Raw genomic sequence first — 16,051 nt, 5'->3', positions numbered from 1 at the left:
CACACCTACAAGGATGGTTAGAATCAAAATGCCAGGTATTTACAAGTGCAGGGAAGAGCGATGAGAAACTGGAACCCTCATGCTCTGCCGGTGGGATCGGAAAGCGGTGTAACCACTTTGGAAAACGGTCTGGCAGTTCCTCAGACAACTGAATACAGAGCTACTCCTAAAAACATGAAAACATATGTCCAACAAGATCTTGTACAAGAATGTTTATAGCGGAAATATTCACAGTAGCCAAAAATCAGAAATAACCCAAATGTGTCTGCTGATGAACGGATAAACAAAATGTGGTCCATCCATACAACAGAATATTAAATAAAAACTTCAGGGTGATGAAAACACTCTAAAATTGGTTGGTGCTGGCGCACACATCTGCGAATACACTCAAGACCACTGAATCGTACACTTCCAATAGATGGATCGCATGGTATGCAAGTTACGTCTCAGGGAAAGTGGGGGGAAAGAAAGAAGCCAGAGGAGGGAAGGACCTTCTCCACACAGGACCACAGGTAAGAGGCACACTGGATTTCTCATCAGAAATCATGCATGTAAGAAGACAGTGGAGCGAAATATTTGAACTGTTAAAAGGAATAACCCCACCACGCTGGATTCTGTGTCCAGTGAATTACTCTTCAAAAGTTGAGGGGAAACAAAGACACTGTCAGACAAACAAAAAAAGTCTTCCAGGTGTGAGGGGCTGAGAGGGCTCAGAGCAGCTTGAAGAACACAGGTCCACGTGTCAGGCACTGCTTCTCAGCAGTGGTTCCCCACGGCCCTGACCCCGACCTGCCCTCAGCCCTCCCGCCTCACACAGGACACAGGTGCGAGCGGGGAGTGCCCTGAGATGGGAACGTGGGGACAGCCTGCCAGGCCCAGGGGCACGGAGGAAAGCCCGGGTCCATGGGGGCTGGGAACTGCTGTGCCTGAAGGGTGGTCTTAAGCGGGACCCCAGGCCCCACTGCTCGACTGGACATAATCTGAGGACAACAGCCTCTCCCTCAGGAAGGCTCCATGCAAAGGGACACACCAAGTGGGGGAGCTACATGTGCCCAGAGGAAGAGGGTCCCCAACACCTGTGTCTGGAAGTGCTAAGAAGGGAGAGGCCAGCCCCAGAGCCAGAGGGTTTCGGAGGGCTGCACGACTCCCCTAGAGGGAAGACCACGCCCCTGAGCCCACCTGGGGAAGGTCCGACTCCGCAGCTCCTTGATGAAGAGCTGGCTGCCATTCTGCACGGGCTTCACGTCGGGCGTCTGCCCTGGGCCATGTTTGTGCCAGGCCCGCTTCTTCTTCACTGTGGGGAGACAGGGGCAGCTCAGGGACCCAGCCGGGAGGGCAGCCAAGGAGCTGTCAACACCCCAAGACTCAAGCCTCCCTACAGGAAAAGCCCTCGAGTCCCCTGGGGGCCCAGCCCACCAGCCTCCCTCGCCACTGTGACCTCCCCACCCACCCCCGCCCTGCACCTGCCAACCCTCCGGCTCAGTGACCACACCAGAAGCTAGGGCGGCCTGGCCCTTTCCACCGGCACCCAGTCGGCTGACAGGACGCTGTGTCAGAGGCACCTACCGGGAAGTCCCACCAAGGTCAGCCTTCGGGACACCTCCCCTCTGACTTGTCCTCGAATTTCGCAAACCCTGTCACCTCCCTGCTGGGACCTTTGCTGCCCCAACAGCCCACAGCTGGGGCAGAGGCCGGCTGGCGCCTCCCACGGTAGCTTCTGCCCTCCTCACCCCCAGCTGTGCGCACCTCATGCTCCCGGGTGTGTCCACTCCCAAGTACCATCATCCTGCCTGCGCCCTCTGACTCTCCTGTCCTCACCCGTGCTCCCAGGACACCGGGCACCCCACGTTGGACATTTTACATGCAAGTATGTGCACACGCTCCTACTGGACGGTGACACATTGGCACACACATGCACAAGCACACACGTGTGTGCACACGCACATTGACCCACTCACACACACACCCCCACTGGACCGCAAGCCTTGGAGGGAAGAGAAGTGATTTCCTTGCGGCCCCCGCCCCTGCCCAGGGCAGCCACTGGTGACTTGGAGTGAGGACAGCACTGGCGGAGACCTGTCCCTGGAGGCTGCTGGGTGGGTCTGGATCAGACTGGCTGAGACTGGACATGCGGGATTGCTGGTTGGCCCTCCGGATGCTTGTGCTTCATAGACAAGGACGGGAGGGGGCTGCCACACCTCCCCATCTCCCTTCCGGTCACAGACCCCTGAGCCGGTCTCCAACAACAGTATCTCCGTCATGCTTGGTTTGCCATGGCCAGGGTGTGAGTGGGCGTTACTGAAACCTGGCAAGATCATAAAGAAGGAGGCCTCCAAGCTGCGGCTTCTGGTGGCACCAGGCACAGATGGGAAATCAGAAGGGCCCGGGCTCCCACCCAAATCTTTTCTGCCCCACCATCTTGTCACTGTGTGACCTTGAGCAAGTTACTGGGCATCTCTGTGCTGCATCTTTAATAGAGAGGGGCTGGTCCCGGCCTCCTCGCGAGCCGCTCCGTGTGGCCCCCCCCGCCCACCCCAGGAGCTCTTGGGAGGTACACTGCGCAAACACGGCCCCTCCTCTTGGCGAGGCTGCTTGGGCTGCAGGACCTTGGTCACAGGGCTCAGTCCTGCTCCGGACCCCTGGGCTCTCCCCTTGCACCCACTGCACTTGGCACAGCCCGGCACCAGGGGGCATGGGGGGGTAATGTTTGTGAATGGCAGGTCTCCTGGGCACTGCACTGGCCCCTCAGTGCCCGCTGAGCAGCCCAGCTCTGCACGGAGGTCGCCAAAGCCACAGGTGGCCTGGGAGTCGTCCCTGCTCCCCTAAGAGCCCAGCAGGCTTAGGGGAGCGCCCCAGGCCAAGGCAGGGCCTGGGGACACCACCCTGACGATGGCCCAGGTCACCCTGACTCTGAAACCAGTCTCCATGTCATCATCCCTTCTGCTGGGCCTGCGGCTGCCTTTGGACATGACCCCGACCCCACACGCGGGGGCTCTGGAGTCTACAAGGAGCGCCCCACTGAAGGCCTGGGGCTGGAGGGTAGCTGCTCATGGCCACAGGAGCGTCATGGGCCTCGGCAACCGGCTGCCCACACCAGGCGGGGTCTCCCTGCCTGCCCCCAGTGGGAGGCGAGCCTGGCTCTTGGGGGGCCCCGCTTACGAGGGGTCCAGCACGTCCAGGGTCTTGAGGAGGAGGAAGAGGAGGAAGGGGAAGCCCAGGTCGCACGCTGGCAGCCATGAGTGACACCGCAGGTAGGGAGACCAGTGGAGAAACAGGATTCCTGTGCAGTCTGGGGGACAGCAGAGGACCCCACGTGGGCCCCCAAGGTCCTCCAATGCCTGCCCCTGCATCTGCCCCTCGCCCCACCTCCCAAGGTCTCCTTATGGAAGGTGTGCAGAGGCCCAAGGACGCAGATGCCCAGCAGGAGGGCCCTGGCCCAGAAGGCCGTGTGGGGAAACCGAGTCTCGGAGGGAAGCCGGGGGACGGGAATGCAGGTGTAAAGGGCAGTGTGGAAAGCAGCAGCACCCCCACGTGCCTGCCAGGAGCTGGGCCTGAGAAGCAGGTGCTGTCCCCGGCTGGTGGCCTTCTTGGGCCCTCACTCGGGATGGGGCCTTGTGAACACCTCGAGGACAGACAGGGAGGCAGGGTGAGCGTCACGGGGCTCCCTGTGCAGCCCTGGATGGTGGGCTCCTTCCCTCCCCGGGGCCCAGGATACCCTGAGCCCCAAGGCTAAGTGTCCCCTTGCCTGTGCGTCCCCTGACAAGGCACCTTGGAGACCTTGCCAGCAGGAGACTGGGGCATGGGGGTGACAGGCGCCCCCCCCATGCAGTCGCCCTCGGGGCACCACAGCTACATGGGCCTCGGGGAGGAGAGATGTGGGCCGTCAGGGAAGCAGCCGCTGACGCAGGCACGCTGGGGTCAGAACTGGTCTCAGGGCTGTGCCAGCCGAGCCTGTGACCTTCCCATCGGTGGGGACTCCTTGCCAAGTTCCCTGGGGACCCCCAGGCCCCACCTCCCTGAGAATCGGACGAACCTGTGGGCCCCTGTCCTCATCTCAGCGTGCCCACCACAAACCCATGCGGGGCCCTCAGAGCAGCCCACAGGCTTGAGGGTCCCCTGGGGACATGAGACCGTGAGGGTCCTCACCGTGGAGTGTCTCACTGGAGCAGAAGCAGCAAACTGACCAGTGTGCCACAGTGACACAGACCCACTTCAAGGCCCAAGCAGCACACAACTGTGGGCGCGCATGCTGGTGGGAAACACTAGCCCCCGACGGGCACGCAGCCTCCACGAACAGCAAGGAAAGCCTAATTCACAGGGTTTATGAAGCACATGTGCACACGCACACACACGCACACACACGAGCACCAACCTGTGCACACGCGGATACTCACGGACACGTGTCCACGCTTGTGCACGCGCACGTGTCTATACACACAGATGCACAGGCAAGGACATGTCCAAGCTCACGCACACGTGTCTGTACACATAGATACTCATGCACATGTGTCCACATTGTGCACACGCGTCTACACATGGATGTACACACAAACCTCTGTGCACACACTCATGCACACACACGTAACACACACTCGCACACAGACGCACAGCCAGGGAGGGGCTGCCGGCTCCCACCAGGCTGCAGTCCCCGTATGCCCTGAGGTGGCTGGCCACAAGCACCAGGAAGGGTCGCCTGCACTGGGCTTTGAGAAGCAATACGGGGCAGCGGGGACCCCAGCACAGGGGCAGGGTCTCAGTCAGCAGGCACGTGTGCCCCAACAGTGGGTTAGCTCATGGTCAGGGAAAGGTGCTTCCGGGACGTGCAGCTGTGTTGGAGAAGTCACACTGTGTGTGAACACCGACGCCCACCTCAGCACCCCACTGTAGCCCAACCTGAGCCCAAATTCATGCAAGAGCCCAGACCACAGTGGCTGCCCTACCCTCCATCAGGACGCTCAGCTCTGTTGTGGGGACAGGCGGGGTCTCCTACCTCCAGTCCCATTCTGTCCCTGGCCCTGCCCCGGGGCTGCAGGGTGCGACCCCAGCCCCAGCCCTGTTCACCCCTGCCAGCCCTGAGCTTTCCCTGTGGCTCATAAGGTGTCATGGAGATCGGCATCCATGAGTATCTGCTGTACGGCAGGGACCGGAGTGATCTTCGGGTAATCGGAGCAGACTCATTCTGAGCACCAGCACTGCTGGCCCCTGCGGGTAGGAGGTCAGTGAAGAGCCCAGGAACCTTCCTGCTGGTCTCATGAACTTGGCGGTGCTTTACTGCGTGATGACTGCATGCTGGGGGCTGGTGGATGAGAGCCGAACCAGAGCAGCCTCCCGGTCAGCTAGCGACGATGGCACACGGGCCAGGCACAAAGGGAGGCCGAGAACGAGAGGTGACAGCCCACCTGCCTCACCCAGCTTCCCGAGTGGCGGGGGCACAGCCAGCCTCAGTCCACAGAACAGGGGTGCTGGCACCCCCCATTGACCCCCACTGGATCCACAGGACTCACCCCACAGGAGCTATAGGGGTCCAGCCTCTGCCTTGTGAACGGACACCAGGAGGGAGGCTCCCTTTGAAGGAGAGTGACAGGCCTCCCGGTGGCCTGCGGCCAGCGGTGGTCCGCCCCAAACACACACACACACTCCTCCAGCCAACCCAGGGCTCAGGATGACAGGGCTGTGATTGGCCACCAAGGCATGGTCAGCGTCCAGACTGCACCTTTTATGAGTGCCCAAGCCCCCCGACCCAGGCCAGAAACCAGAGGCCACACTAACACCCCCACGCCATCTGTCTTGTCCCCAGGCCAGCCTCCCACCCAAGGTACCTGCAGACCAGGGCACACCCCCCCCACGTGGGCTCAGCCTCAGAACTCACCTCTTAGCAGGGTCATGAGCCCCCCATGGAAGCACACTGGATGAGCCTGTTCCCAAGGAGCCCCCCAAGGATGCGTCACACCCCCAAGGGACTCTCCCTGCAGGTGGTGCCAGAAAAGGGACAGCAGATCCCCCACATGGGCACTCCCAGACCCTGCGTGGCGACGGGCAGTGGGCAGGGCTGGGCAGCCTCCTGGACAGCCGCAGCACGGTGTCCCCATCTCGGATGGGCCTGGCCCCTACAGGTGCTGGAATGTGAGGCCCCTGCCCAGGCCTCCGAAAGTCTGTGGAGTCTCTGCACAGGCAAGTGGCCTGAGCCACACCCCTGGGCAGGAGCCAACCAGGGGGGCGGCAGTGACAAGTCCACAGGGGCAGTAAGCAAGGCCAGTACGTCCCCAGGCACCTGGGTGCAACTACCCGGGCATTTCACCCAGCAAGCCAGTCCAGGGCGAGTCGGAGCTCGGGGTGGCAGCATGGCCCTGTACTTACGGGTAGACTTCCCGTGGGTTTTCTCGCAGTTCGGGCAGTGGTATATGTCGATGTCTGGGGCCTCCTCCTCTTCCACTCCCACACAGCTGAAACGAGGAAGCACAGATGTTGCCAGCGGTCAGCAACTCCTTGGGGTCCTCCCCCGCAGAAGCCAGGGCAGCTCCCAGTCACCTCTCGGGGTGGCGGGGGGCAGCATGCACGCAGGTGGGGTAGAACATGAGCCGGGACAGTGGCCCACAGGGACAGGAGGGGACGTGAGGACCAGGGACGGAGGGAGGGGCTAGGAAGGCCCTGCCGCGCACGAGCAGGCTATGCAGAGGGACAGGCCTTCCCGCAGGCCTGCCTGCACGAGAGCCACCACTGTCCTGTCGCCACAGAGCTGGGGAGGCCAAGAGGGTCTCAGAGGGGGGCTGCCCCCACCACAACACCAGGGGCAGCTGGGAGCTACGGGTCGGGCCCCTGCGGACCCCTCGAGGGACTGCCACCTGGATATCCAAAGAATAAAGTTGAATCCCCACCTCACACTATATACAAAAATTAACTAAAAATGGATTAACAACCTAAATATAAGGCCTGATGCTAAGGTGCTAAGAAGAGAACAGAGGAGTACATCTTCGTGAGCCTGGATTTGGTCATGGATTCCCAGATAGGACACCCAAAACACAAGCAACAAACGAAAAATTAAATTATAGATCATCGAAACGTAAACCTTTTGTTCACTGAAGGACGCTGGGAAGACAGTGAAAAGACAACATGGAGAATGAGAGAGAGTATTTGCACATCACGTTTCTGATGAGGGCCCAGCGTCCAGAGGACACGCGCGGCTTCACGGCCCGACAACAGAAAGACGCACAAACCAGCTTTCAAACGGGCGAAGGACTCCAACAGGATGCTGCTCCCAGGATGAGGGACAAACAGCCAGCAAGCTCACGAGAGACGCTCCACATTCTTCGTCGTGTGGACGTCGCTGGAACGCACATTCAAACCCGCGAGAGACCCCCACGCCCACCAGAATGGCTACAATGTTTACAAGAAAAAACACCAGGAAGATTGCAGGTGCTGGCCAGGACGTGGGAAACGAGAGCCCTCTTCCACCGCCGGTGAGAATGTAAAAGCGGACAGTTTCTATGGAAATAGTCAGACGGCTCCTCAGAAAGTTAAGCAGAGACTTACTCTATGATCCAGCAATCCCACTCCCGGGCATGTGCCCCAAAGAACGCAGAGCAGGGCCTCGGACAAATCCTTCAGACAAGAGCTCGGGCAACATCGGCTACAGTAACCAGAAGACGGAAGCCACCCAACGCCCACCAGCGGACGGACGGACAAACCGACCGTGGCTGTGGCACCCCCATGCAACGGAACGGTCCCAGCCTTCACAGGAAAGGGTGCCGACGCCCGCTACAACACCATGGAGCCCAGACACACACGTCACAGCTGCAGGATTCCATTCCCGCGAAATGCACAGACGGAGGAGCCACTGCCGGTGCCCAGGCTGGGGGAGGGGAACAGGCAGTGACTGCTCAGTGGGCACGAGGTCCCCTTTCGGGGTAAAATGTTTTGGAACCGGATAGAGGCCATGTTTGCACAACACTGTGAAGATAAATGCCATTGAAGGCTCACTTTAAGATGGTTAGTTTGACGGTATGTGAATTCTCTCTCAATCAAAAGATGTGGGGCACCCGTCCCCACCACCACTGACTCGTCCTCACTAAGGCTGGCCCAGGGCTCATTCTGCCTGCGGCAGCATCAGGGACCCGACGTGTATCCTCCTGCAACAACCCTGTAGTAACGGGATCGCCACTCGCCTGTCGTACGAGGTGAGACGTGTGCCCAGACCCCACGCGCCTCCTCACTGTGTCCCCTGGTCCCCCGGCCAGGGTCAGCCACCGCAGCTCTGGGGCCCCTCGATGGAACATTGTCTGCCACGGCTGCCACGTGCCACGGTCCCAGGAGCAAGCCGGAGCCCAAAAGCCTCTGGCATACGTTTTCAGAAATATGCAGTTCACTGTTCATCTCAGAACAAACACCGAACCGAAGTGCAGGCAGTCTGAAGAGTGGGGTGTAAAAGGCAAAGCCAGCAGCAGCAAGCTGTGAGGGCGAACTCACCTGCTCTCACGATGCCAAGTGACTTTCTAAACAAGCAAAGAATTGCAAAGGAAATCAGAGAGAACGTGACGGACTGAAACAGGGCTCCCATCCGACAGCCAACGTGGATGTGCTAACTTCGGAAAACACTTACAGCAAGTACAGGAGTGTTGCAACCCTCTTGCCAGGAACCGTGCATGAAGGGCATCCCCCCACCCCCAGAAGAACAGGGCAGAGCCCAAACGGGCCCAGGGCCACAGAGAAAGAAGCCCCACCCCACTAACCACGCAGAAAGGGGAGCTAGAACCACATTACGTTAATTCACCAAACCAGACACGGTGAACGGCGAACACTGCAGGTGGGAGGCACAGTGAGGACAGCTAACGGCCAGATCACCACCGGTCTGTCTCCGCAGCCCACCCTGCCCACGAGAGCCCCCGCGTCCCTTCCTCCTTTCCGTCTCCACCAGCAGCCAGCTCCCTCGGGTGTCCTCAAACCCCCACCCACAAGGAGGAGGAGCCACTCACCCAGCCCCTTCCCCCGGGCTGGTGCACCCGCCTGACTCCTCAGGGCCCTGCACCCTGAGCCCTGGACCAGCTGGCCTCAGTTTGCTTATCCATCAGAGACCACACTGGGGTGAGCCCCCATCGCCCACACCCACCAGGAGCCATGCATTGTGAGCGAGAGGCAGAGCCCTGCAGGCATTCAGGACCCACTGGGTCTAGAAACTGGACCCAGAATCCACACCCCACGTCCATACCCCGTGTTCACACTCCAGGTCCATACGCTGTGTCTACACCCCACGTCCACACCCCACATTCACCCTGTGTCCACACCCACATCCACACATACTCCTGCCTGTGGCCCCAGGGATCCTGGGGACACACAAGGAGCCGACCCAGCACACAGGATGTCTGAGGTCAGAATACCAAGCTCAGCCCCACAGACTGCAGCCCTTTCAACAGGTCAGGGGTCAGGTGCGCAGTGGAGCGCAGAGGGAACGAGTTCCAGGCCCGGCGAAGGGAGGGAAATCAATATGCCTGAACTGCCCCCCACCCAAACACCACCTGCTGGTCCCACATGTCTGGAGGCTCCGTCATGCTCTGGAAGGCCCATACATGAACCTGCATGACAGCTGGGGAAGCTGAGGCTCAGGGTCACAAGGCGTGCACGCCAACACCCCTCCCCACAGCCCTGGGGGCCCCTTCTGTACACCAGCACGTGGGCACGCAGGTCTCACTGGAGCCGAGATGGACTGGCCACTTGCTGCTTTGTGCAGGGAGACCAGGCTAAGAGGGAGAGAGAGAGGTGGGGGCGTGGGTCCCTCTTTATGCCCACGGCACCTCAGGGCTGCCGCTCACCTGGAAGGGCCACCTGGGGCCTGATGCCAGCAGCTCCCCACGACCGGCGTGTGACAGCACGCCGGCCCTGACTGCCTGCACCTGCAGCCCTGACAAGGGCCACCTGACTGTGGGAAGCAAGGTCCTGCAGGCAGCCCCCTGGCTGTGCTGTGTGCGAGGACACACCTCCTAATTCCTCGTGTCCCAGGGTCCAAGGACCCCACAGTCAGAGTGAACTTCGTGGGGGGGCACTCAGCCACAGCGGTCCCCTCCACCTGCATGGGGAGGGCCTTTTACTGCAAAAGCTCACTTATGTTATTGTCCCAAGGTTAAGGCTTTCCCAGTGCCTCCCGAGAAATTACTTGGGAAATCACCCAAAAATCTAAGAGAACAACAGCTACGGAAAGTCATAAACATTTTCCCTGCCCTAAAGCCGGGAGCAAAGACCCGGAGTCTGGAGGAGACTCGCGGCGGCCCCCACCCTGGGCGCGCACCCTCCGCGCTCCACTGTGAGCACAGAAATGCCCAACGATCTCCCCATTCGCAGCCCCAGGGGTCAGCAAGCAGTATCTTAAAGACAAAAAGAGACCGCTGGGTCTCAGGAACGTGACCTGGCTCAGCTGCCCCTCCCGCGACTTAATGGGCAGGTGGTCAGAGGAAATCCCCAATGCGCGCGTGCCTGAGCGTGGGCGCCACACCGTGCCCCGAGGAGCCCCGGGAAGGGCCACCTGAGCCCAAGCACCAGTCTTGCCCATCTGGAGGTCCCCTCCCTGTGGAGATCACTACTGGGTCAGGACAAGAGCTGGGCCCCCAAGGACTGCTCCAGACAGAGGGACAGACGTGGGGCTCACCTTCCCGTGTCTCAGGAGGGCACCTGAGGCCTTGCCTGTCCTTGCCCCTGTGGCTGTGCGTGCTGCGGGCTGAGCGGCAGAGCCTCGGGAGGGCCCAGAGAAACACCTGACTCAGCCCTCTCCATCAAAGGCGGCCATGGGGAGCAGGCCCTAGAGTCGCCCCACACTCCAGGCCCAAGCAGGGGTTCAGAATTACTGGCTGAGGTCCAGGGACAGATCCAGGACAAGGGGCGCTGATCTGCTGAGAGCCAAGCGCAACCTACGGTCCCTGCCCCGTCCTGTCCCTATAGCACCACATTCGTATAAGGTGAACACCACAAAGACAGAGACGAAGACCGGAGACCGGAGACCAGAGACCGGGAGGCTGGCCTTGCAGAGACTATGACTGATGGCTGGGAACTGAGTGAGAGGAGCTATAGTGCCTGGTGGAGCAGGAAGAGGGCAAAGAGGGAGGGGAGGGGGAGGAAGGGGAAGGGGCAGCAAGGGCAGGGGGAGCGAGGGGGGAGGGAGGGAGAGGAAGGGGGAGCAGGGGAGGGGGAGCGAGAGGAGGGGAAGGGGGGGTAGGGAGGGGAGGAGGAGGGACAGAAGGGGGAGCGAGGGGGGAGGGAGGGGAGGACCAACAAGGGGAGGTGGAAGGAGGGGAGGAGGGGAGAGGGGAGGAGGAGGCAGGGGAGGAGGGGACAAGGAGAGAGGGGGAGGGAAAGGGGGGAGGAAAAGGAAGGGCAGAAGGAGGAGGGTGAGCAGAGCAGGGAACTGGGGCGGAGGGAGAAGGGCAGCAGCGGGAGGGGCACCGCAGGGCCAAGGGGGAGGATGAGAGCCATCCGAGAGGTCAGTTCTATCACAGAACAAGCCTCAGCAGCAGGGACACAGCAGCCAGACAATGGCAGCGTTTGTTCGACTCTGGTGAGAGCAGCAGCCCCACGGAGGGCAGGCGCCTCGGGGGCCAACCCAGGCCACCCAGCCCCAGCAGCCCCCGCGGGAGGCCACCCCAGCTGGGGGGGGGGCAGCAGGTGGGAGCACAGGCTGCAGAGGCCACCTGAGATGTGGCCTCAGACCCTGCTGACCCTGCCCTTCCTCCTGAGGACAGCCCAGCTTCCCGGGGCCCCAGAAGACAGGATCAGTGAGTGACTGACTTTCCACAATGTGCAGGCCCCTGGGGCCCCAGGGTGGCTGTGCCATGACCGCAGAGGGAGAGGGTGTGCAGCAGGGAACACGGACCCAGGCCTCACGCCTAAAGGAGTGGAGGCCACCAGCCAGGCTGGTGACCCATGTGGGGGGGAGCCCACCGTGGCCGTCAGTGGGCTGAGATGCTCAGAGTGCATCCTGGACACGGACCCAAGCCCCACACACCACGGGCCACAGCAGGAGCCAGCCACCCGGGTATGCAGCCACGAAAGCAGTGAGAGTCAGGGACGTGGAGCTGTCACCATGTCATCTCAGGCACACACGGTGCTCAGTGCTCAGTGTGGCCAGGGTGCTGCTAGGCCACCTTTAAAAGAACGAAGTTCATCTTGAAGTGCTTACATGGATCCCAGAGTGGAAAACACACACTAGAGAACAAGGTATGCATCCTCCTGGTGGAGAACCCACAACAAAACTGTGCATGTGTGCGTGTGTGCATGTGTACATCTTGTGTGCGTGCGTGTGTGCCTGCGCGTGTGCCTGCATGTGGGGTGCGTGCGTGAGCGTGTGCGTGTGTGCATGCGCATGTGCCTGCGTGTGGGGTGAGTGCATGCGCGTGTGCCTGCGTGTGGGGTGCGTGCGTGAGCGTGTGCGTGTGCGTATGCACGTGTGCCTGCGTGTGGGGTGTGCGCGTGCGTGTGTGCCTGCGTGTGGGGTGCGTGCGTGAGCGTGTGCCTGCGTGTGGGGTGCGTGCGTGAGCGTGTGCGTGTGTGCATGCGCGTGTGCCTGTGTGTGGGGTGCGTGCGTGAGCGTGTGCCTGCGTGTGGGGTGCGTGCATGAGCGTGTGCGTGTGTGCATGCACATGTGCCTGCGTGTGGGGTGTGCGCGTGCGTGTGTGCCTGCGTGTGGGGTGCGTGCGTGAGCGTGTGCCTGCGTGTGGGGTGCGTGCGTGAGCGTGTGTGCATGCGTGTGTGCCTGCGAGTGGGGTGCGTGCGTGAGCGTGTGCCTGCGTGTGGGGTGCGTGCATGAGCGTGTGCGTGTGTGCATGCGTGTGCATGATGGTGTACATGTGCGTGAGTGTGTACGTGCATGTGTGCATGTGTGCCTGTGCTCCTCTCTGAGCTCCTTCGACCACTGGCTTGGAAGCCAGCGGTGAGACCTGTGGAGGGAGGTCACGTTTTCAGGAGCACATGACCAGTGAGACTGGGGACTGGTTTGATCTGAGCCCCCAGTGTCCTGGCATCCAGCACTGAGTCAACCCCACAAAGGTTACAGCTAATGTAAGTGCCGTGAGCCCAGTAAGTAGAGAGACAGCAGGTGGAGTGGGGGGCACAAAACACTGAAGAAACTGGCCAAGCACGAGGGACCTGAAGGGGTGGGAGGACCGCTGACACTTGTAGAGGCAGCACATGCGGGTCACAGGCGCCACCACAGCCTGTCCGCCAGGGGAGGCCTGGGCTCCCAGCTCCCGGCTCCCTGGGCAGAACCCACATCCACCCTCGGGGCTGCCAGGCCCCTGTGGAAACAAGGGCTGGGGGCCCACAGAGGAAATGGCTTTTCCAAGGTCATCCCGTGGGAATCCCTGCTCTGCCCTCCAGCCAGGCAGGGCTCTCCGGAACCCCAGGGGCAGGACCCTGCCCACAGAGCTTTCCCAGGGCCCAGGCTCCCGCCCAGCCTGGACAGCCTACACCTCACTGTTCGCGTTTGTGAAGTATGTCCTGAATCCACAATCAAACTGCATCATAGCTTTTCCTATTATTATTATTGTCAAGAGTGTTGATTTAACATAAACCACAACTTCTATAACCCTGTTCTGACAGTTATTTATTTTTTTAATTATAGGAGGAACCTCAGAAAAAAATTAAAAAGAAAGTGGCCCCTTTCAATTGCAGAGGGGAGGGACGGGCAGGGCCTGCCCTCCGAGGCTCCCAGGAGCTCAGTGGTGGCAGCGGACCCCACCGGTCACACAGCCAGGACTCGGGGGCGGGGGCGGGGTGGGGCTGCAGGACCCGCGCTGGATGGCTTCTCCTGAGGTACTGCCCTGTGTGCCTCGAGCTATTCTTTGGGGCAGGAATTCCACACCCCACATGGATTCCAAGGCAAAAAGTAGGAACGCACACAAGATTAGTGTGCAAGGTGAGTTGTCCATGATTACTCGAGACAGCAAAATCAGGAGCAGCGAACCCTCCCGCCAGGAGGTCAGACACCCCAGCCCTGCTGCTCTCTCCCAGCAGAATGTCCCACGGCCATTAAGTCTCGGATCGTAGACGTGTGTGCGTTTCGACACTTAAGGCCCGGCACACTAACGCCGCAGCCGTGCTCACAGCCCACCCGGGGCAGGGCCACGCCGGTTCCAGCCGACAGCAGCCTGTTCTCTCCTTCCTCTCCTCTGTGCCTTCCTAAGCCACCGGAAAGGAGAGTGTCTTCCTTTCCTAAAAGGCAGCAAAGTCCTGCTTTCTTCCGAAGGTCAAAATGGCTTCCAAGTGCCCCCCGCCCAGCTCACCTTCTCCCATCTTTCCCAGGTCCTGGTGCCCCATGGAGAAGGCCTCCGGAGCTATCCACCCTGCGGGGAGCCTGCCACAGGGGAGAGGCTGGGCTGGCAGGAGGAAACAGGGGAGGCGGGGCAGTCCGACGCCTGCATGCAAGTCTGAGTGGCCAGGGAGCACGGAAGGCATGGTGGGGGTGCCCTCCTCGCCAGTCACTGGCCATGGTGATTTCCCTCCCCCTTCCTGCCCTCTCCCTCGCCAACCTCAACCCCTGCTTCAGGGCTGCCCCACTCCCCCCATTCCTGCCTGCTGGTCTCTGGAGGAGGCCCAGAAACTGGTCGCGGACACATTTCCACATGGTGCAGCCATGGGGACACATGGGGACAACCCGGTCCTCACTCAGCTTCAATGCAGTCACTGGCCATGTGTCAGACTCAAGATGGGCCCTGAGACCCTAACTGTGCCAGCAACAGCTCAATCCCTGAGTACCAGACACTGGCCCAGGCGCCACGTGAGCTTCTCCACGTGACGGGAAAAACCACAGTGTGGGAAGCGACATGCCCCAGGTCACACACAGGGGGCAGTCCTTCCCGAACACAGGCATGGGTGACATGTGTGGGCCCACTCAGGATTCCACTGAGCAGCCACTGTCCAACCAGTTTGCTGATTCCACCCTGAGAGCCTCAGGCCCCACATGCAAAGGGAAGTGAGGCCCAGAGAGGCCTGAGGGAAGAGGTGAGAGTGGGTGGGGATGGGCACACCACTCCCTGGAGCCTCTGCAGCTTCCAGTCGGCCAAGGACCCACATGCAGGGGGAGCAGAGGAGGCACAGTGAAGGGGTGGGGTATAGAGAGGACCAGACACCTGATGCAGCCAGTTGCCCAGAGAACGAGTCACAAAGAGGACTGGAAAGAAAACGGAGGGGACGGCAGGCCTGGCCCAGCCAGGAGAGCCTGCCCCCCTGCACACGTGCACAGGGTGATGGGACACCTGCCGTGGCCTGGGCCTCACTCCCTCCTGGAGGGTGGCCAGTTTGGGGACTCAATGCCCTGGGATCCCTGAGGGTCACACAGACTGTGTAGCTCCAACCTGGCCCTCGTGAGGATCTGGCCACAGAGCAATGACGGGGCTGCGGGGACCCAGGTGAAGTCTGTCTGCTAAGTCCAACATACAGATCCATGGGAAAAAACGATGTGATCAGTGTCAGAAGCCACTAGGCTTTGGGGTGACTGTTCCACACCCACAGATAACCAGGACTACAGGGAGGAACTGTGTGCTCAGAAGAGACGGAAACAGGCTCTGAAACACAAAAAGCAACTGTTCTCCCAGCCTTGCCTGCAGGACAGGTGAGTTCCAGAGGGGCTGCGAATATAACCACAGCACTGTGTCTGGCACACAGGACGGTCTCATGAGGACAGCTTCCTGCCTGTCATAGCCACTGTCGCCATTACCCTCATCATCACCATCATCACCACCATCCTTGTCACCATCGTCATCACCACCATCACTATCACCACCATTGTCATCACCATCATCACCACCATCCTCGTCACCACCATCACCATCATCATGATCACCATCGTCACCATCATCACCATCATCACTACCATCATCACCACCATCACCACCATCCTCGTCACCATCAACTCTCATTGTCACCATCATCACTACCATCGTCATCATCAGCATCATCACCACATCCTCATCACCATCACCACCATCACTATCACCACCATTGTCATCACCATCATCACCACCATCCTCGTCACCACCATCACCATCATCATGATCACCATCGTCACCATCACCAC

The 16,051-nt window shown here is 60.5% G+C and overlaps 1 protein-coding gene across 4 annotated transcripts in view; it reads right to left on the bottom strand.

Moving 5' to 3' along the window:
- Positions 1–16,051, bottom strand: part of PHF2 (PHD finger protein 2) — a 70,563-nt gene that overhangs the window by 32,251 nt on the left and 22,261 nt on the right. For all 4 annotated transcript variants that reach the window (XM_087858874.1, XM_087858873.1, XM_045772369.2 and 1 more), the window contains exons 2-3: positions 6,358–6,443; positions 1,180–1,294 (exon numbers count right to left, since the gene is read on the bottom strand). In XM_087858874.1, coding sequence (XP_087715000.1) covers positions 1,180–1,294; positions 6,358–6,443 — 201 coding nt within the window. The remainder of the gene's footprint in view (positions 1–1,179; positions 1,295–6,357; positions 6,444–16,051) is intronic.

Source organism: Ursus americanus, chromosome 34, assembly GCF_024610735.1.
Source record: "Ursus americanus isolate L20-20 chromosome 34, mUrsAme1.1.p, whole genome shotgun sequence".
In the NCBI taxonomy this organism is placed as follows: domain Eukaryota; kingdom Metazoa; phylum Chordata; class Mammalia; order Carnivora; family Ursidae; genus Ursus; species Ursus americanus.
This window is presented reverse-complemented; position numbering and strand designations above follow the sequence as displayed.